At 43.1% G+C, this 22041-nt stretch overlaps 1 protein-coding gene across 2 annotated transcripts in view; it reads right to left on the bottom strand.

Annotated features, from left to right (window-relative positions):
- SLC1A2 (solute carrier family 1 member 2) overlaps nt 1-22041 on the bottom strand; it is a 112446-nt gene that overhangs the window by 10922 nt on the left and 79483 nt on the right. For both annotated transcript variants that reach the window (XM_062196307.1, XM_062196306.1), the window contains exons 8-10: nt 21389-21583; nt 14240-14374; nt 2646-2877 (exon numbers count right to left, since the gene is read on the bottom strand). In XM_062196307.1, the coding sequence (XP_062052291.1) occupies nt 2646-2877; nt 14240-14374; nt 21389-21583 (562 nt within the window). The remainder of the gene's footprint in view (nt 1-2645; nt 2878-14239; nt 14375-21388; nt 21584-22041) is intronic.

Raw genomic sequence — 22041 nt, 5'->3', positions numbered from 1 at the left:
CATTCTCTATGACACTCAGCGATAGACCAGATGAACAATGATGCAAAATTATCAGTCATGATGTGGTGCCTTTGGGGAATGTGTTTCTTGTTTGTAAATGCTTAGGGTTTTGTTTCAAAAGTAGCTGAGACAGCAGGGTTTTAGGAATTTCCTTTCCCAGATGGGCTAAAGACATCTCAAACCCTACTCCCCAAACCATGCCACTCCTCTGCTCCAATCATCTGGGTAATAGAAATGCAAAAAGAGAAGGGCATTGAGAGGAAGCATTGACATCTTCCATTTCAATTTTTAAAAGATGAGAAAGAGTGAAACCGATAATTGATCAGAAGGGAGTAGAAAGGAATGAATAAATGTGATCCCAGTATTGTGAGGAAGTATGTAAACTCATCTCCCACAGCTTTGGATGTCTCTTTCTGTGCCGGTGTCAACACAATCCACTGAGCAAGAGTGAGAAGAGTCAACTTGCCTGACCTAGTGAAGGCTTAGGACCAACTCATCTTTACTGAGCTGATCTCAGTTGCCTTCTTGAAGATGCAAACAGCTGAGATTATTTAACCAACAAGGTCACGTCCATCATCTTCATGACCTGCTCAGACTGATCACAGGACATCTAAATGCCATTTAACCAATGAGTCTGTAGGCGGTTGGTTGGGTGGTTGATTTTATGGAGAGATTGAGCAATTATCTCAATGGAACTATCCAGCAAAAAAAAAAAAAAAGAATTGGACTATATGAAATACTCATATAGGATAGGATTAAGATGCTAAAAGGATACACTCTACAAATATTTACTGAGCACCTACAACACACCAGACACTGTTTTAGCCACTGGGACACATGATAAATGAGGACAAAGTCTTGTTCCACATAGGTTTCTTCCTAAGGATAGGGGTGATTCACACACATCTTCCTTTAGAGTTTAAAATAGTTTGCTTTGAAAAATGAAGCAAATTTCTTCTGGTGTGCTTGATGTCCCTCAGGAAAAGAAAATCTAAGAATTCCGAAATCCAGACATATCTCTGTACTTATAAACCTTTTTTATAGTGTGTCCTGTACAACATTAAAGACACTAGAGAAGTTCCAAAAGGGATATGCCACAGCCAATTAAACGCAGAAATATTCTTACATACAATTATTAGATAATAATATATACATGGTGAATTCATTTTGTTTTGCACTATTTTTTCTTGTATGGCAATATTTTGAGACCAAGTTTTATCTGCACTAACACCTTGTCCTCTATGCCTGATCAGGGCTCTGTGGTGATAGATGCTCAATAAACACTTGATGAATGCTCAAAATATAGGACACCATAAGAAGAGACTGGAACAATCAAATAAATTTTTTAAGGCACACAATAAGTACTTGTTGAACACAATAGTACATAAAGCAGTTCCATGAGAATGCTAATATTTTGATGGAGTATAATCCAGCACATTTACTCTGAATTTCTAAATATTTGAATCATTTTCACTGAATCAATTCATTAATCTTTGCCATTGCCTCTGATGAGTAGGTTCCCTCAGTAGTCCATGTGAGAGCTCTTGCTTACCCACACATGCACCTGCTGTAGAGGGGATGAGCAAAAGACAGTGGCTGGTCCACTAGCATTCTAGACTTATATTACAGTCACATAAGGAGCATTGCATCTGTGCCACTATTAATTGCTTGCCAGAAGCCTCAGTGTGTACTAAGGATGACTCAGAAGCAACACAGGAAGAAAGTAATGTTTAAAAGTGACATTCTTAGCAGGAATGACAAAGATAACAGAGATCTGTGTTAGGTCCAGAATATCCTCAGCTGCTGTGTGGTATCCTCTTATCTAACCAACCCCCAACATTGACTCTGCTCACCTGCCAGGGTTTCTCCAAGTTTGCTCCACTCTGGTCATGATGCTGTCTTTGACAATGTCAAATTAATTAACATGAAGGCTATACAGAGCCCATCAAGCCTGAAGACATGGCACCCAATTGCTTGTAGGGGATCCCAGAACATCTATGCTACAGGAAAGGTGGCACTACCAGGCAGTGTGTGAGATGTCATGCTTTTCAAAAGACATCTCTGAGTAATTGCTCTGAAGCATAGTTACTCTTTACTATGATGCTTCCACATTTTTGGAGCAAAGTGACTTTCAGGTCAAAACTCAGTCTTCCCACAAAAATAACTGAGAAAAATATAGCTGCATAGAATTATGTGGGCACATATTTTCCAATATATGATATGCAGCATGGAGGTATACTCATGTTATTCAAATAAAATGATGCTGGATATCTCCATTGACGTTTCATTGAGGAATACAATATTTGAAAGCCAAGAAAATTCCAGAAAACATAAGTTCTTGGGGAAAATATTTGAGAAAACCTATTAAATTAGTGGCATGAGGGTAGATGGGGAATCACAATAGCTGTTATAGTTCACATGAATAAAACAAGCAACTGATTGGCTCTTCGATGTTAGACCTATTGATTTCCCAACGTGTTAGACTCAGAGTTAGATGATATGGGACTCACAGAAGCTTGGGTTACATGATTCTTTAGAAAAATAAATGCAACAATAATGGATGCAGGGCTTTGTGTTGTTTCTTTAAAGAAATCAAGCATGCACTACTAAATACAGGTCTCGATATCCAGGAATGGGAAAGGTACCTTGCACTCATCTACTATGACAGAGTTGTGTGCAGCATAGACACACTGATTAGAGTTGCTTTCCCTGTGATTCTTCATATCATCATAAATGGACTGGGTCTTGGTCATTTCAATATCTTCATGCACTCGGTGTTGGGAGTCAATGGTATCCAACTCAGACTTGGAGAGATGGTAGACAATCCCAGCCCCAAAAGAGTCACCCACAACATTGACTGATGTTCTCATCCTGTCCCTGGGGACACAGAACAGAAGAAAGTTTAGTGAGGAAGCAATATGACATGGTTGTTGAGAGGTCAAATGGAGAGACCTAGGCTGAGTTCAGGCTCTACCTAGTCCCTCTGCCAGACCCACGGAAAGTCACTTTACCTTTATGAGCTTTGATTTCCTTGTTCAACCACACTTCTTTTTTTTTTCCTTTTTTTAATAGAAAACTTTTATTATTTAATAAATACAAATTTCATAAGTACAACTTTTGGATTATAGCAGTTCTTCCCTTCACACTCGCCTTCCCACCTCCAAATTATCCCACCTCCTATTCCCTCTCCCATCCCATTCCTCATTAAGATTCATTTTTAATTATCTTTATATACAGAAGATCAACTCTATACTAAGTAAAGATTTCAACAGTTTGCACTCACACAGATACACAAAGTATAAACTACTGTTTGAAGACTAGTTTTACCATTAATTCTCATAGTACAACATATTAAGGACAGAGGCCCTACATGGGGAGTAGTTGCACAGTGACTCCTGTTGTTGATTTAACAATTGACACTCTTATTTATGACGTCAGTAATCACCAGAGGCTCCTGTAATGAGCTGCCAAGGACATGGAAGCCTCTTGAGTCCACAAACTCCAACTCAATCATACTTCTATCCTAGGCTCATGTGAAAAGCAAATGAGATATTGTAGAAGGATACATGAAGAATGGTAAGTACCCAATTAACAATAGTAAAGGAAAAGTGGGGGCAGGAAAAAAGAAAGAATTATCAGAAATAATGTGTCTGAATTTCAAAAGCAGTAGCCAGGTGCCAAGCATCCCATGCTATCTCCAGCAATGCCTCCTGCTCTAAACTGTTTTTTGAAGACACCACACTACCCATGATTACTTTATTTATTATTCTACAGGAAAGACTAGCCTCCTGTGAACTTTCCCATAATAAAAAAAAATTCACCACTTTATAACGATGAAAATTAACCCTGCCTCTTCCCCTGAACTTTAGCCCTCTTATCCCACCTCTTCTCATGAACAGAGACACAGCTGTTAGACGAGAAATCTGACCACAATTTTCTCACTGACCAATATATGGTGTGACTATATGCCCTGGAAAAACTAAAATATCTTATCCTACTCTATTAACTTAAAAAAAATAAGTCTTCCAGAATATGTTTGGAACCAGGAAGTATTAAGAAAAGCCTTCCTTAAATCTTGTGTTACAAGTTCTCTCTTAAAAAAATATGATGGCTGATAATCCTCCCTCTGAGAAGATCCTTACTAGGAAAGCTAATTAAGTTCTTAAGAGTAAATCGTGTCTTCTTATGTATAAATTAAAGCCAAATCGGTATGAAGAATCTTTTAGGCCATGTTTACTAAATATTCAAAACCCTAAAGATAAAAGTGCTGGAAACACACACACACACACACACATAAACTAGAAGTTCAAGTAAAAATTCTTTGGAGATATTCTTAGTCTAGGACAGTCTACTTCTCAATTCAAGTAATAGAAGAATGCTACAATTAGTTCCAGCAAAAGTAGAAACTGTAATTTGTTCTTAGAACAAAGGTTTAGGATGAATTCTAATTGCTGTTATCAAACTTATTCCTCATTATAGAATAATGATAAAGCTACATGAGAAACTCCTGTTTCTTTAACCCTTGACTTGTTGAGTTTAGCTCTAAGGATCAGTCCATGAATGATCTAAAGAGAGGAAAGAAATAATACACATGAAATGTAAGACATAGGAGACTCAGAAGAAATGAGGATGGCTATGAGTGCAATGGGAGAGGCAGAATGTAAAAAATCAGCCAAATCATGTATGATTTTATCAGACAGATTCAGAAGTTAGGTCAACATTTCAAGTGTAATAAGGACCCATTGAAGGTAAAGACCATGCTTAGTCCACTGAAGAATGGACTGAGGAAGCACAGAACAGAGTGAAATTCAGTTAAACAGAATGTGCTGCACATGTGAAAATATAGGTTTAAGGAGTTTCAGGAGAGAATAATAGGACTTGAAGACTGATTAGCCATTAGGAATAAAAATTAAAAGTCAAGGATTCCTTTTAGATTTTCTTTTAATTCATCTATTTACTTGAAAGACAGAGCTACAGGAAGAAAAGGAGAGGGGGAAAAAGAGGGAGAGTGAGAGAGAGAGAAGGAGAGAGGGTTGGAGGGAGGGAGGGAGGAGGGCACAAGCCTCCATCCATTGCCTTATTCCCCAAATGACCACAACAGCTGCAGATGGACCAGGGTGAAGCCAGGAGCCAGTAACTCCATTTGGGTCTCCCACATCAGTGCAGGGGTCCAAGTACTTGGGGCCATCTTTTTCTGCTTTTCTAGGCATACTGGCAGAGAGCTGGATTGGAAGTGGAGCAGCCAGGACTCAAACTGGCATTCATATGGGATGCTGGAAGTGCAGGCAGCAGCTTAACCCTCTGCACCACAACATTGGCCCCCATCTTAGATTTCTGAATTTGGCAACCAGTGGACATTGCCACCTCAGGTAGGGAGGCACAACTAATTGGGATGGAAAAGTTTATGACTTCAATTTGATGATGTTGAGCGTAAGGTATGTGACTCTCTTAAGAGAAATATCCCACAGATGGCTGGAAATATGGACTGAGAGCCAGGAGTCCCACCAGAAGTGCAGGTGGTAAATTGGGAATCATTACACAGAGACAGTCATGGATGTGACAGGGTGTTTAGTTCACTCTTGAAAAGAATGTAGAGTCAGACAATCTACTAGAGTACTGAGGACAACCAACATTAGGGCCAAGGAGTAACAGCCTGCAAAGGCAAAAGGAAAGCAGAAGAGTAAAGGGAACTATATTTAAAAACAAGGGTAGAGAAGCCAATTATTGCCAAGAGGTTGGTTTAAGTGACCCAGAGGCCATTATTGACCCACCAAGGGCAGTTACACAGAAGCAGAGATAGAAGCCAGCTCACTGTATGGAACACAATTGAATACAAGTTAAAGAAGTGCAGACATTATGCATAATCCACTTATTCACGAAGATTGAGAAGTCAAGGCAAGGGAATGGTAGCCAGAGGGAGGCAGAAGATAGACAAAAAGAATTTTGGTTTCCTTTTACTTTAAGAGGTGGAATACTAGCACATTTAAATCTGAAAGAGAGGAGTTAGAAGAAACTGAAGGTAGAGAGAAGAGGAAATAGCTGGGCCAGTTAGGTCCCCAGGTAGATCAGAGAGGTGGGATCCACAGTGGAGATGAAGCCCATGTCCCTCGGTGGAAATTCTCTGCTCCATCATCCAGAAGAGAAGCAGGGAACAGCAAGTCTCAAAAGACAGACTTCTAAGGAGATGATAAGAAGTTAAAGGAGATCTGTTGAACAGCAAGGCTTCAATTTGGGCTAAAGTATAATAACCCGACCAAGCCAGGATCCTCTGCCACAAAGCATACCGGGAAAATTCCCAGGATGCCTGGCCAGGAGGTCAATCAGGACTGACCGGCACAACAAAGTATGCTTGAGGCCACCCAGGGAATGTCTGACCAATTCTGGGAAAGTCCAACTCTGGCCCAAAGCAGGATATGGGAATTTATGGTCCACATGTGGAAAATTCCTCCACAGGCAAATACTTTCATTATTTTTTTCTCCAAAATCAGCCCTCTCCACTCAGAAAGGCTTGTCTTTCATGTTGGTCTTAGAAGCTTTTAACCTCCTTGGTTTAAAAAGGAAATCAGAGAGCTGACTGCTATCTTTGGGTCTGGGTGCTGTGCATCAGACCTGCGAGAAGGGGATGGAGACCAGAGCCGAAGCTGTCATTGAATGGATTCTCTACAGGGCACACCGTTCTTCCTTTCAGGGTCACCAGGAACAAAAACGAAAGAGGGGCTTCACTGTGTTCTTTACCCTGAGTCACTGGGTCTGGTTCACTGGAAGAAAAGCCATCACCAGGGGACTCTGTCGCTTTGCCATATCTTGCTCTCAGTCCTCCAACAGAAAGATGTGGGATTGTCTGAAGGTCCCAATTCTCACGGAAAAACAGAGCTGAAGGAGCTGGGTTGCCCACAATTCATCTGGTTCCTTGTATTGGGTTGAATCACATGGAATTGCCATTTCATAAATCTAAAAAGGTCAACTATTGGCAGCTTCACATGATTCAGCTTAATAGAAAGAAGCCATGGCATCTGCCTCTTTGGATGCTGGGAGCTGAGGAACTGTATCAGGGGCACAGTGTGGCCATGGAGTCACCTGAGGCCCCAGGTCTAAGGGCATGATTCTAGCATCCAAAGGTTAAAGCTACATGGGGTTAGGGAAGCGAAGCAGGCCCACCTAAGCACTGCTTAGAAGTGTGAACTTTGGATCCCAGTTGTGCTGCAGTCCTGGCTCCAGCAGGGCAAGTTCCTTAGCCTTCCCACTCAGCTCTGCCACTTGGAAAGCCTGGATAACAATACTCACCTCTAAGCATGCTGAGAAGGTGGTACCTGCTAATGTGTATGGAGTACACACCATGTGAGAGACCCCCCAACACTCTGCATAGAACTGTGTGGTACACAGCACAAAGTGAGTGCTATACCAATGGCTGTTCATCATATTCCTGCCATCAGTCCAGGACATAAGCAGAAAGGATCACCTCCTTTTAGCCTCCTGTCAAGTCTTATATGTACTCCTCTTTTTGTACCTACATGTGGTTGGGACTTCTGGACCCTGTTCCTAGACTAAAAAGTCTTTGAAAGCTGATCCACATTTTAGAATCATCGTGTCCATGGGGCACTGGATCAGGAACATCTCAGACACCAAAATCTGCAGTTGCTAAAATTCCTTTTATAAGACAGCCTAGTATCTGCATATAATCTATGCGCAGCCTCTTGTATACTTGAAATCCTCTCTGGATTACTCACAATACCTAATACGGTGTAAATGTTATGCAAATAGTCATTTGCATTGCAGTTCCATTGTTTATGGAACAATGATAAAAAAATCTGTGCGTATTCACTATAGATGTGATTTTCTGCCCAAATATTTGGACTGATAGTTGGTTGAATCTGCTGATATGGAACTGATGGGTTCAGAGAGCCAACTGTATCCAGTTTTTGGCAGTGGCAGGCTTGAGGAGACTGGGCAGGTAGATATGTGACAGAGGCAGGGTGAGGATGGACTGTTAATCTGAGTTGGAAGCAGACTAACTCTATACAGAGAACTGGTTTTGTTTAGCAAAACATCTGGATTGCAATCCTGATATCTCGGTGGTGAACAAATAGGTAGCGAGCCATGACTTAGGAAGAGGAGGAACACAGAGAGCCCAAATTGCTTTGCACATGAAAGTGAGAGTGGTGGACAGAGAGCTGGGGGAAGACCCAAGGAGATGGACAGCAGGGAGACCCAGACAGACAAAGAAGACCAGGAAAGGGGATTTACCAATGCAGAGAGAACACAGAAAGCTTTTTTAAAAAAAAAATTTAAGAAAATTGGTGCCTAATATTAAATTTTAATTTTTATGCTTTTTGAAATTATTCACAGGGATTACTTCAGAGAAACAACACTGGAGACTCAAAGATGGGTGAAAAGAGACTTTCCTTTTCATTTTGTGCCTCTCCTGAGGCCACTCCCCTTGCCATGAACACATTTCTTTTGTGATGTGCTAAAGAAATTATCTTGCTGTGCAGAAGTATAGCTCCACCCTGCCCCCTTGATCTGCCATTACAGTGCCTTGGCAGGGGAGGGATGGGCTCTGTGGAAAAGGGGTCACACGCCAAGGAAGGGTTGACCTAGACTGGAGATAAAATGGAAAGAAGTGAGGTCGTGTAAGTGGGGAAATCAAAGACTAAGATAAACTTAAGCCCTGGGATATGGTGGATGTAGGGCTTCATTTTATTTCCTAGTAGACACGGAGGAGAGGTTAAGTCACAGACATGTGTGTGGTGTGTCCCTGTCAGTATACAGGTAACACGGTCTGTATTGATAACCTGGAACGCCCAAGGCACATCTGCATGATCTGAGCTTGAATCCTCATCCATGCATTTAACAGCCACTAAACTGAGATGGATTGCTTCTGTCTGAGCCTCAGTTTCTTCAACAGTATGGTGGCAATAATGCTCTCAGTTGCCTCAAAATGTGCTATGACTTTTAAACCAGTTCATATTAAGTGCTTAGCATAATGTCTAATACTTATGAGGCGCTCACTAAGTATTGGCTTTAAGCATCCTTAGTCCTTTGAATTTATTTCATTGAATGAATGCATGGACTGCCTACTCAAGGAAGGACAGAGGTTCTCATGTAGCCACAATCAGGGACTCCCGTTCCTCTTCTGTCTCTAGTCCATTGCTTCTGGGAGGGAGGGCCTTGGACGGCATCATCTGCATCACCTGCAATTTATTAGAAATGCTGAATTTTGGTCCCCGCAGCCCAGACCTCCAAAATCTGCAGGAGATTCTAGAACACGGTCAAGTTAGAGAACCAAAGCTCTATTCCCTGCAGGAAGGGGTGCTAGCTGGAGCAGCTTCGGAAGCCTTCCTGCAGGCTGGAAGCATGCCAGCTCCACTGTATTCCCCTGATTAGCAAATGTGAGCCCAGATCAGATCTCACCAGCAGAGTGTTTGGTGAGGAGTGGGTCTCAGGTCCATGCCGGTTTCACTGTCTTCCGGCTTTCCCTCCCTGATCTGTGGTGAGACACAGTTACCTATCACCTCTCCTGGGTATTGATTCCCAGCTTTCACTCCCGCCCACCTCCTCCACACAGACAGAATGGGTTGTCAGTGAGATCTCCTAAAAACCTATGCCAAGAACTCTCCATGCAAAGGGACCCAAGAGGAGGTTCTGCTTTTAACCAGGCCTGCACATCCAGTGCTGCAGGACACAGACACTTTTCAGGCTCCTCGGTCTTGGCTTTCACCATGACATTTAGAGAGCAGCTAAGCCTGCCTGTTGAAAAACATCCAGGGTGTAGCAGGCAGTAATGAGGCTGGCTGGTCTCCAGCAGTTGGCAAACACCACGACATATTAAATGTCACTGTAGGCTTTGTTTGGTTTTAAATTGAAAAATTGCTAGTTATAAATGCTTATAAACCTTGCCTAGGGAGGAAACATTTTCCCTTTTCTTTTTCTTTTCAAACTACTTTTTTCGGGAACAGCTGGCCTCCCCTTGAACCCCAATCTCAACTCAAACTACCCCCACCATCCTCTCCTCACTCACACAAGAACAAGCACCCGACAGCCATGGGCCCAGCTTGTTTCCAGAACCCCTCTCTATGGTGAGAAAGAATGTGGCCCAATTACTAATTCAAAGCAGATTGAAAGCTGAATAGCTCCGGACTCTGACACACATTTTCCCAGGGTCCTCTACCCTTCCTTGTTCTTTTCTTCTTAAAAGGAATGCCCAGGCTTATTTGTATACCCATTTGTATATCCATCACAGCCAAAAGCTACTCCAGGGCACTCATAGGCATTGGGTTTAGACTTCTGCTCTGAATCCGTTAGGTCATTGTTCCCATTGTACATGTCATGTAGCTGAGGCCCAACGAATGAGACCCTTGCCCGAAGTACCATAGAAGAGAAGTTCAGAGCTCTCAACCACATTCCTACCTCTTGGCCACATGGCCTCTGTCCATGTGAGATCAGAGCCCCCATACCAGAGAAGACCTCTTCATCTGCTCCCTTCATTCCAGTGCCAGCCCAAGAGAGCTTTCTCTTTTATTATTTCATCAACATACTTAATCCAACTGTGTCATCATTTTCTGTTGTTCAGTCGACTCCTTCCTGCTGGCCTGTGTCAGCACTGGAGTCAGGGTGCCTGGCTTCCCTGTGCGAGTGTGAGCACATGAGCACCTGCGTGGGGTGATGCGGGATGACCCAGTCTCTTATGCCATTTGCTAACACTTAGGTCAGAAGCAGGCAGGGTCTTGAATGTTTCATGAAATGACTTTTGTCCAACAGGCTTGGAAGCAAGTGATTGCCAGGAAGACCTGGGACCACAGTGATAAACCTAGTGGGGCTGGAGGATGTCAATTCTGAGAGTGCCCAAGACCTTGACTGCACCCCATTTGTCCCCATTTAGAGTATCTGTTTTGTTTTAATCCTGGAAGGGGAGGGAAAAACAGGTCAAACCAAATTGCCTTGGTTAGTACCTTCAACCAGAGGTGTCTTATTCTGTGTTTCTATAGCAAAATACTTGAGACTGGTAATTGTTAAAGAGCAGAAATTTCTTTTCCTGCAGTTCCAGAATCTGGGAAGTCCAAGATTAAGGTGCTGGCAGCTGATGTCCTTACATGATAGAAGGCAGAACAACAAAGAAAGAAAGAGGACTTGCCCTTTTATGATGTATCAATCCCGCTTATGAGGGTGGAGCCCTTGTGGTCTGATCACTTCCTATAGTGTGACAATGGTGATTCAATTTCAACATAACCTTTGTAAGGAAGACACATACAAATCAAAGCACAGTGTGACCCCAATACAACTGTCTTCCCCACACTTCCCAAGTCTGGACCTCTTTCCTCCTCCCTCCCACTGTTAGAATTGCTTGGTAGAACTTAGGATGTTATATGGAGGTAGCTTAAAGGGCTATGACCTGGCCACACAAATGCTGCTGGGATTCAGACAAAAGACTTGACCTTTCTGATTGACAGTCTCGTCATTTGTTAAATACATCAACAGGTTCTTTAAAGATTAAATGAAAATAGAAGTAAAGACATTGTAATAAATATCCACCACATATCAGCTCCTTTTTTTTTCTGATAATATTAGTGTATTTTCTCTACTCAAAGAAATGTACTCATTTGCATTATAACGAAGGCAGTCTCTATAATAATAGTTTTTTTTTTGAAAAGATGACCCTCTAATGGTGGAGTTTAAACCTCAGAAACAAGCTCCAAGAGGAGACTGGGCCACACAGTCACAGTGGGCAAGGGAACCTCAGTGATAATACGAGTTGAAGAGGCTCAAGAAGCAGAGGCAAGGGAACATGTAAGGGACTGGTTGCAGGGGAAGCATGAGGAATGTGAACAGCACCCTTGGACATGGCAGTTGTGTGGTTAAGGTTAGTACTGATTTACGAGCTCTTACTATGCATTGCATTCTCAAACCTCTGCCAAGGTCTTCATTTACGCCTTCCCATCCAAATCCTACCCCTCTCCTTCAACTCCGTCATCCTGTTCTCTCCCAACCCTCCGCACCCCACACTATCATCACATCTCAGCTACCTTGTCTGAGTGGATGTCGTCAGAAAGGCTGCCCCTTGAAGCCAACGCGGGGCACAGCAGAAGGCCCCACCACCACCTCCCCCTGAGATGCCGCAGGGACTGACATGAGGTTATTTAGTTTGCTCTTCAGCCTCGTGCTAGAGGCATTTCCAGAACATTTCTCTGGTGATAAAAGAGTCAGTTGGGAAGAAGACCCATGGCATTCCTTGGAGCTTTCCAGTGTTGAACAGATCATGTCTGAGAGCCACTTCTTACTTCTAACATAACATCACTGACTGCACCAACAGCAGGCACATTGTATGTGGCTTCCTTCTAGTGGGCTTTGTCACTTTGGATTTTTTTCTCTTTGAGAGGGTAAGAACAGTGAGGAGAAACAAACTGAAGTTCATAAAATATAGTTTCTGGGTCTTAAAATCTGTGCCACTGTCAGGAAAAAAAATGTGTGAGGCAGCTTAAAAAACAAGTACGTGTAGGCACTTTGGTCTTGGAACTGTAGGCCAGAGCACTTGTCACTCTGAACCTCTGACACTGAAGCCCAGGGCATCATTCAAGGTCTTATCATTCATTCTAAGACTAGATAGGAGGCATCACTTATGCCTCCCAGAACATCAAATGGGCCCTTAAAGAGGACCCAGTTCAACATCCTGGTTAGGGACCATCTGGCTCAACTTGCTCACCTTTGTGAATGGGCAGCAAGTCTTCTACACCAGGAAAACGCCCTCCATTGGGGAAGGTAGTTGGACATGTCAAGTGCATGGCCTTTGAGATTGTCTGTCTTGCTCCACCTCTCACCACTTCCTGCCTCTAAGAACACTAGACTACTCACGGTCCCTGCATTATTTGTAGCCTCAGTGCCTGCTGTGGTTTGGATAGGATTTTGTCCCCACTAAAATTTATGTCTAAATGTGGTTGTCAATGAAGTAGTGTTGAGCAGTGGGGCCTGTAGGTAGGATTAATGTCTTTCTGTGAGACTGGGTTAGTTCTTTTGAGAATGGGTTAGTTCTTGCAAGAGTGAGCTGTTATGAAGCGGGTCAGCTCCTTTGTTCCCTCCTCTCTTCCCCCCCCACCCCCCACACACGCTGGTCCTTCTATTCTTCTACTATGCGTGGAACAACATGTGGCCCTCACCAGAAGCTAAGCGATGCCAGTGCCATGCTCTTAGACTTCCAGAATGAGCCAAAATAAATCTCTTCTTTATAAATTATTCAGCCTCTGGAATTCTGTTATCACAACAGAAAACAGATGAAGATAGTACTTTTGTGCAGGCTGGCCTTGACCAGCATGCCTGTTTGCCCCTCTATCTATCAATACCTAGGTAATATTTACCTATTAGTTATGATTTGACTCAACTATCACTGCCATTGGAAGCTTGGATACCACCATGAACAAGAATGTGGAGGGCTCCAGAACCAGGCAGACCTATGGTTGAATTTCCATCCAGCCCCAAGCCACTTGACTTCCCTAAATCTTAGTTTCCTTATCTATAAAATAGGAGAGAGCTACCAAACATTGAGTCATGTTAAAAAAGGAGTATGTAAGGTGTTCCATACAGTAGCAGGAATGTGGTGGGCACTCAAATTCAGCAACCATTTTCACCATTTCTTGGTATCCCCACTTTGCCCTCCCATCTTACCCTGGGATGGAAGCCTCTCTATCATTACGCTTTTGTGTTCTAATTTTTATTATAGTTCATCGATGTATAATTTATGTACAATAGAACATACCCATTTAAGGGCATGGTATGATGACTTTTGACAAATGGACATTTCTATCTTGCCTTAAGCTTTCCTTGTGCCATTCCCTAGTTAATCTCCATGCCCCTACCCCTGGTTCCAGGCAACCACAAATCTCTTTCTGTTGCTATCTGTTGCATTTTCTTTTCCTAGGGCTACATATAGATGGGATCACAGAGTTCACACTCCTTTGTGTCAGGCTTAATTTGCTCAATATACTGTTCTGAGTTGGTTCCTTATCACTAGACATTTAACTTGGTATTATAATCTAGCCGATTCCTCCACTAGACTGTGAGGCTACCAGACTCCAACATTTTCTTCTTGGGTTCCCAAAGGCACTCAGTGAATATTGGAGGAGAGGAATCAGGAAGGAAGTAGGAAAGTTGCCAAGGAGATTGGCTACAGTCTTGGTTGCAACCTTGCCACCCATGTGACTCTGGGAGGTAATACTCAAAGTACGACGAGAACCCATCTGCAGGCACTTACAGCAGCCAGTCCACAGCCACCAGCAGACTGATGTCCTCCGTCGGCAGGCCCACAGCTGTCAGAATCAGGAGCATGGTGACCAGACCGGCACTGGGGATGCTGGCTGCACCGACACTTGCCAGGGTGGCTGTGAGGCTGTGAGAACAGAGAAGGCCAGGTCACGGGAGGAGGCAAAAGTCTTGGCAAAATCACCGCAGGCCATCTGAAGCTCTAATTTTACTACAGCCAGAAAATCCTCCTCTTTCCCCTTGCCAAAGAATAGGGAGACCTGAAGTACTGAGACCCAGAAGTGAGGCTCTGCTGGGCTCTGTTCACTGTGATGGATGCCTCTGGAGCCTGAGTCCATCATAATACCGAGTTAGCCCAATGTAGCATAGAGCTGAAATAAGCTAAAGTGGCTCTCAAAATAGGCAAGGAAATATTAAAGAAAAGCAAATAACCCTTAAATTCCCACAGGAACATGACTGCATTCATTTCTGCTTATGCCGCTATGTCTCTCTGAGCCCCAGAGACGTGTGCACTACATGGCAACATTCTGGGGTGGGGGTGGGGGGAGTAACAGCCACTGCCAATATCATGGTAGTGAATATCCAGACTCAACTGAGTGGACACTGGGGGCACAAACCAACATATTCCAAATGACACTGAGATTCAGATGTCCGGATGCTTCACCATGGGCTGCAAAGGACATTATTCCGAAAGAAGATGCCAAGAAACAAAAATGAAATAAGGGGAAGGGGGCTTTCTTTCAGAGACCTCTCATCCTTTTATTTCCAAGCAACGCTGGGGGACACTCAGCACCATTTTGAAGTTTGTCTCTGGGAAGGGGTTAATCCAGGGTTCAAGCACCCTGTCCGGGTGCCAGGGAGTCTCTGCAAAGCAGCCAACAGCAGTGCCTTCCCTCCTCTTTCCGGATGCCACTTCTACAAGCTGACATTTCTATAGGGAAGGATGCTTCTGAAAGCAGAGATCCCCAACTTGCTTCTGTGGGTGCTGAAAAAATGAGGGGCTGCTTTCTTTGTGGTTATAGAGTTCTAGTGTTTCTAGAATAAATACTTGGACTTCAAACCGACAGTCAGACTTTCAACATGTGACCAAGTACAGATGGGGAAGAACCGAGTCTCCCCCAAGTCCCATCACACATTGGAGGAAATAAAGGCCCTCAGAGATACTGTGTTTTTGTTATTTTTTTTTTTTCCTACCATCATCCTACCCTGAGTTATGGCTATCATTGTATGAGCACCTCTTCCGGCTTTGATTCACAGAACCCATTGGCCCCATTAATGTGGAGCTGGTGTTAGGGTTTAGAGAAGTCCACTTGCCTTTAATCCATCTGGATCACAGCAGGTGTAGTGTGTGTGTGTGTGTGTGGGGGGGTGTCAGCCAAAGTTCTGGACTTGAACTGCCTGAATTCAAATCCCAGATCTGCCTATTATCAGTGCCAGGACTCTGGGCAACACAATGTGTTTTGTGCCTTGAATTCTCCTTTGTAAAAAGGAACTAGTAATGATCTTTGATTCATGGGGTGATCAGATGCTTTCAGGAGCTAATACATTTAAAAAAGAGAGTCATTTGCAACAAAATGGACACAACTGGAAACCATTATACTTACTGAAATAAGCCAGTCTCCAAAGACAGAGATCATGTTTTCCCTGATCTGTGGTAACTGAGTATCAAAAATATAATGTATATGAGTAAAATTGACATTCTGAGACTTGACTATTGTTTACAGCCCTAGTCTCTACTGTTGAGGAACAGTGCTTTTTTTTTCCCTTCTTACAATTTGTTGAAGTTTTTACTTAGTGGAGGGTTAAGCTTATGATTATAAAATAAACTGAAAGTATGTCATGGTGAAAACTCAAAGAAAGAATAAGAAAGGAAGGAGGAAGGAGGGTGGGAGTATGGGCGGGAGGGAGGGTGGGGTGGGAAGTATCACTATGCTCCTAAATCTGTATATATGAAACAAGTGAAATTGATGGCTTTCTATAAATAAATTTTTTTTTAAAAAATAAGAGAGTTGGACCAGTGTTGTGGTGTAGCAGGTCAAGCTGCCACCTGTGATGATGGCCTCCCATATGGGTTTCAGTTCGTGTCTCAGTTGCGCCAATTCCAATCCAGCTCCCTGCTAATCACCTGGAAAAGCAATGGAGAATGTCCCAAGTGTTTGGGTCCCTGCCACCCACATGGGAGACCCAGACAAGGCTCCTGACTTCTGGCTTTGGCCTGGCCCAGCCCCGGCTGTCGTGGCCATCTGGGAAGTCAATCAGTAGATCTTAAAAAAAAAAATCTTTAAAAAAAAAAAATAAGGGGGCCGGCGCCGTGGCTCAACAGGCTAATCCTCCGCCTTGCGGCGCCGGCACACCGGGTTCTAGTCCCGGTCGGGGCACCGATCCTGTCCCGGTTGCCCCTCTTCCAGGCCAGCTCTCTGCTGTGGCCAGGGAGTGCAGTGGAGGATGGCCCAAGTGTTTGGGCTCTGCACCCCATGGGAGACCAGGAGAAGCACCTGGCTCCTGCCATCGGAACAGCGCGGTGCGCCGGCCGCAGTGTGTAGGCCGCGGCAGCCATTGGAGGGTGAACCAACGACAACAGGAAGACCTTTCTCTCTCTCTCTCTCTCTCACTGTCCACTCTGCCTGTCAAAAATTTAAAAAAAAAAAAAAATAAGGGAGTTCAAGTACACTGCAACCCACCAGCCCCACCCCTGTAAAAGTGTGCTGCTAGTCTTATCCAGAAATCTGGGCAGGGCCAGGGTGCTTTGCAATGAAAACTTCCCTAAAGCCCCAAGAGCTGAACAATGGGAATTTTCAGCCATTTCCCCAAGGCAGACAAAATACCAGGGAACAGGAACTTCCCAAGTTCCAATATTGTTGGTTTTGAATGTGTATTTATTTATAGCACCTTTGCTTCTGCCATGTGTCTCTCTTACTAGTCCTTTTGCTCTGGAGCCATGTTTTCTGATTAGCTTTTGGTTAAGAACAAATCCTGCAAATAAAAGTCTTCATGAAAATCAATTCTCCATCTGTTTGTCTATTCCAGTAATACTCTCACTTTCCATGGGCAGAGGGTCTGTCTGTAGAATTCTGGGCCCCGCAACAGTTTTTGGACAGTGATTTTCCCTTTGTGTGCTCACCTCTGTCTGCTTTGCCTGGTTTCCCACTTCACTAGGGCTGGTGCCAGAAGGTAGTGCAAGACACCATACACACAACATAGGAGAACAACCTCACAGTAAACACAGGAAGTTATTTGGTAATACCTGCTTTCCCATGATGAAACCACTGACTGCATGAGTGGACACAATTGCAAATGGTCTGCTGGCAGTGGGTATTGTGGTGCAGCAAACTGAGCCTCCAATCAGAGTGCCTGATTGAGTCCTGGCTGCTCGGTTTCCCATCCGGCTCTCTGCTAATGCACTGGGGAGGCAGCAGATGCTGGCTCAAGTGCTTGAGTTCCTGACATATGTGTTGGAGACCCAGCTGAAGTTCCTGCTTCCTGGTTTCAGCCTGGTCCAGCTCTGACTGTTGCAACCATTTGGGGAGTGAACCAGCAGATGGAGGATCTCTCTCCCTGTCACTCTTTCAAATACATTTTCTTTAAAAAAGAAAAATGATTTTCTAAGATTTGAACAATCATTTGCTTGATTCCAGTGTTATCCTGGATCTTAGTGCCTGTCTCGTGCCTAAATTGAAAACTATGAACTAATGATTATGTGGGGAATTCTTGGCCGCTACTTTCTTACATGCAAGGAAAGCAAAGGAGGAAGAATTTACTTGGAAGCACACCATGAAGCTGGACTTGGCTGTTTTTCCTCCAGTTAAATCGCAGGCAATGAGCTGCATGCACTCCAGTCTGGGTCGTTCCAGAGGCAGCCCCTGTCTTAGCTACAATTAAGAAGGATTTGGTTGAACTGGCCCAGGAAACAGAGATTCAAATGTATATGGTCAACCATCCTTTGCCATTGAAAATTCTCAGTAGTATCATTCTTAATATAAAACAAATGCTGTGTGGATAAATTCAAGTAATTCAAGCACAATCCCAACTTCTTACTCATTGGTCCATTTTTCCATCTCTAAGTCCTCATCTTACAGTGTGAACCTGATGGGAAGCATAGTTGCTACCAAGGCCAAAAACTGAGTCCAGACTTCATCTTTACATGGCAAAGGGAGCCCTTTTCTCTTTGAGTTTTTAAAATCAAGGAAGGTTGGCTCCCTATCACATGTGATATCTTTAGGGACGTGATCTAGAAGGTCTGATACTTGGGCCTGAAGCATGTTTTCCATTGTCAGTAAGGCCATGGTATTCGCAACGTCACTGCCAAATTTTTCTTTAATATTCTAGGTGTATTGTATTTTATTGACCAACAAGAAGCATATCAACACTAGTGCTTAATATTTACTAACGGGTGACAACGTACCAAGCACAACTATGCTCCCAAACACCCTAGAAAGTGTGATTACTGTGCTTATGGTACAGATGAGGAAATTAAGGCTCCCTAGTATATACATCATAGGGTGGTGTGAGGCTTAGGTAAGGAAATAAGCACAATCCAAGAATACAGTTTAGTGGAGGCATAGGCATAATGGCTAAAAGCACAGACCCAGAGTTAGATCGTCCAGGTTCAAATCTCATTTTTAGCACTACACTGTAGTGGTAAATGGTGATGGTAACAAACACTGCAAACTTCTGTGGGTTTACTTTACCATTCTGTGCCTCACTTCCCCCATCTGTAAAACACAGAACCCACTGCCTACTTTCTAGGGTTGTTTCTAAGACCACAAGTTAAGATGCTCAAGAAATGGAAGCCTCAGTCAGCATCTGGAAACCCAACTTTTAGAGCTTCCTCTGAAAGGCTGTGTGTGATGGATTTTCCATTTCTTGTTTCCTTATCTACATTAGCTGAGACAGTTTGACAACATAGCCTCAAAGAAAATTTTCAGATGATATGCTCTGAACCAACAGATCTGATGACTAGTAATTAATTTTTCCATATTCTGTGCATGTTAGATGTTACAGCATGCTGAGTTTTTCTTTACTTGCAGACATGGTTGCTGAACTGAACTCAGATGCATATGAGACACTGATTAAACCTTTTGGAGTGGTTATAAAAAGAGGTGAAAATCTGTGCTTCAACAAATACATCCTGATCTGGGATGTATTTGATCAGAGATAGAAAAAACTAGCAAAGCTATGAAGTGGTCACTCCACTGCAGAATTTGCCCTCAGAACACACAAGGGACATGATCAGTGGCAATTTCCAGCTTCACTACAGACACCTGTCAGTTGGTGAACTTGGACTTTTTAAGAATTTCATCATGTAGAGAAGTCGGCCATGGAGCAACCCTGTTGGGAGTCTCCTAAAATTACCCTAAATCACTCATGGCCTCCCAGAGAATGAACTGCTGAATGCTGTAGGTCAACCCAGATATCAGATCATTTCTAGAATCCCTAATAGAAAGACTGATGGTGTTGTCTGGGAAAAGGTTAGTGCCTTAATTTGAACCCCAAGGACATTTACCAGTGGAGGAGAAGGGAGGTAGCCACATGACTCTGACATCTTCCTTTGGTCAAAGTCAGAAAGCAGAGATGATATATGGTGGAAAAAGTTGGCTATGGAAGAGGGGTTTGACTCATGCCTCCAGCACCCATAGCCATACAACACAGGCATGTCAGATGAATTCCCTGAGCCTGGCTTTCCTCCTCTGTAAAATGGTGATAATGACTACTGCTTCTCTTTGGGGCTTTGAGCATTTTCAAGGCCAGAGCATGCAAAGGGTCTGCCGCTTCAGAGGTCCCCAAAGAGCAGAGTTGTGGTCATTATGGAGGCTGGCTGTGTATTTCAGTGTCGACCTAATTCATTTCCCAAAATGAATCACCTGGGCTCTGACTGTTACAATTTCTAGAATTTTCATTCTACCACAGTGTATTTGTTATACAGAAGTTAGTGATCCTACTCCCCATATTCATTGCTCTTGTGGGATCTGAGACAGAAACAAACTTATAAACCATAGAGTTCAAGGTTCATAACTCATAAAGAGTCAAGCAATGGTGGCAGGTGAATCAGGCCAGGTATAAATAATAGGGAACAAGGGATGTTGTGGTGAGCTGGTTGGCACCTGTCCTACAAGATACCATAATTGTAGCTTTTTTGCAACATATCACGAGACAAACAAAGCAGGCTGCCTTTAGCCCATGAGTCACCAATTTATAGCCCCTAATCTTGATTTTGGGTACCTTCTTCATAGGAAATCAAGATATTAGTAAGTAGGGAGGTGACATGAATAAGACGATAGTGCAGGCTCACTGTTCTTTCTTCTTTTCTTCTTACTTTAATTGAATCCAGAAACTGTCTCTGGGCTTCATTGTAGCTTCTATTTGGAGTGAGAGTAATGGTATTGAAGCAATGATTGCAAAGTGTCTTATATCATGCTATAATGTATATACGACACTGAGTGGTTTGAACACTGCTGTTTTCAATGGCTCTACTTATAAACCAGAAGTGTTAAAATTGTCTGGGCTGGTAGGTCTAATCTTTAAGTTTACAGAGAAGCTGTGTGTTTTTAATGATCCCTTGGGAAAGCATATTTTCTGACTTTTTAAAGATAATGACTACATATGGTTAATAAAAAAGCTTTGATAAAAACAAAAATACACACTATTGATTTCTAATGAAATAATATATGTTGTATTGAGGATGCTCTTTCAATATGTCATCATTTCTGCCATCAGTCACTGAAATACTGAAGGGAGTATATTCCAATGGAAGAAAAATTAGATCCAGTGTCAGCTGATGTCGAACCCAGTTCCAGCTCTGCCAACTCATTCCCAGTGCTTGGACAAGCTACCATGCCTCTTAGCACCTACCTTTCCTCATTTGTTAAATGCACATTGAAACAACCCTCCTGCCTACATCATGGGATTGTTACACATCAAATGGTTTCCAATTTCTGAAGCGCACATGTGCCATAGAAACAGAAGGCCTGTTGCTTCCATGCCTCAGTCTTTTCCCTTTGAAGCCTGCCAATAATTCATCTTCTGCCATTTCTTTCATCATTTTTCCAGCAGGAGGACTGAGGATTCCAGTGGCCTCTGCCCAGAGTGTGGAGAGGAATAGCACAGGAGGTTGTTTTGGGGTGGCTCTCCCTACTTCACTCACCTTACAGTCACAATCTGGCCTCCATCCAGGACAACCCCATTCATTTGGGCTATAAAGATGGCAGCTACCGCTTCATAAAGGGCTGTACCATCCATGTTAATGGTTGCTCCCACAGGGAGGACGAATCTGGTCACGCGCTTGTCAATCCCAAGGTTTTCTTCCAGGCATCGGAAGGTGACGGGCAATGTCCCAGCACTAAGGGACAGAGAGAGAGAGAGAGAGAGAGAGAATTATGCCCACTTCAGAGAAACAAAACAAAGCACAAACAGGAATGCCAAGGCAGTGTTTGTTCTTTTGTTCCCGTAAACCAATGTGGCATTAAAAAAGTAGTATCTGGGGCCAAATTTAAAAACTAATGAGTAGGAGGCTCAAATTCAGTCTTATTAAGATGCTAATAGGCAACAGAATTTTTTTTGGTTCTGGATTTTGAATTCCACTCAGAGTTTCAAGTTCTCTTTTTTCTTTTAGTTGCTTTTTCCATCTTGGATTAAATATTGAAGAATGTTTGATTGCCTATTTTAATTTGGCTGCAAGAACACTTGTGTCAGAAAAGAATCACCTGTCAACAGCAAAATGGAATGAACTAATTTTTGATTGACTTATAACTTCATGCCAAAAATGCTGTTTCCAACAGAAGACTGCATGGATTGAGT

Source organism: Lepus europaeus, chromosome 7 (assembly GCF_033115175.1).
Source record: "Lepus europaeus isolate LE1 chromosome 7, mLepTim1.pri, whole genome shotgun sequence".
Lineage (NCBI taxonomy): Eukaryota > Metazoa > Chordata > Mammalia > Lagomorpha > Leporidae > Lepus > Lepus europaeus.
This window is presented reverse-complemented; position numbering and strand designations above follow the sequence as displayed.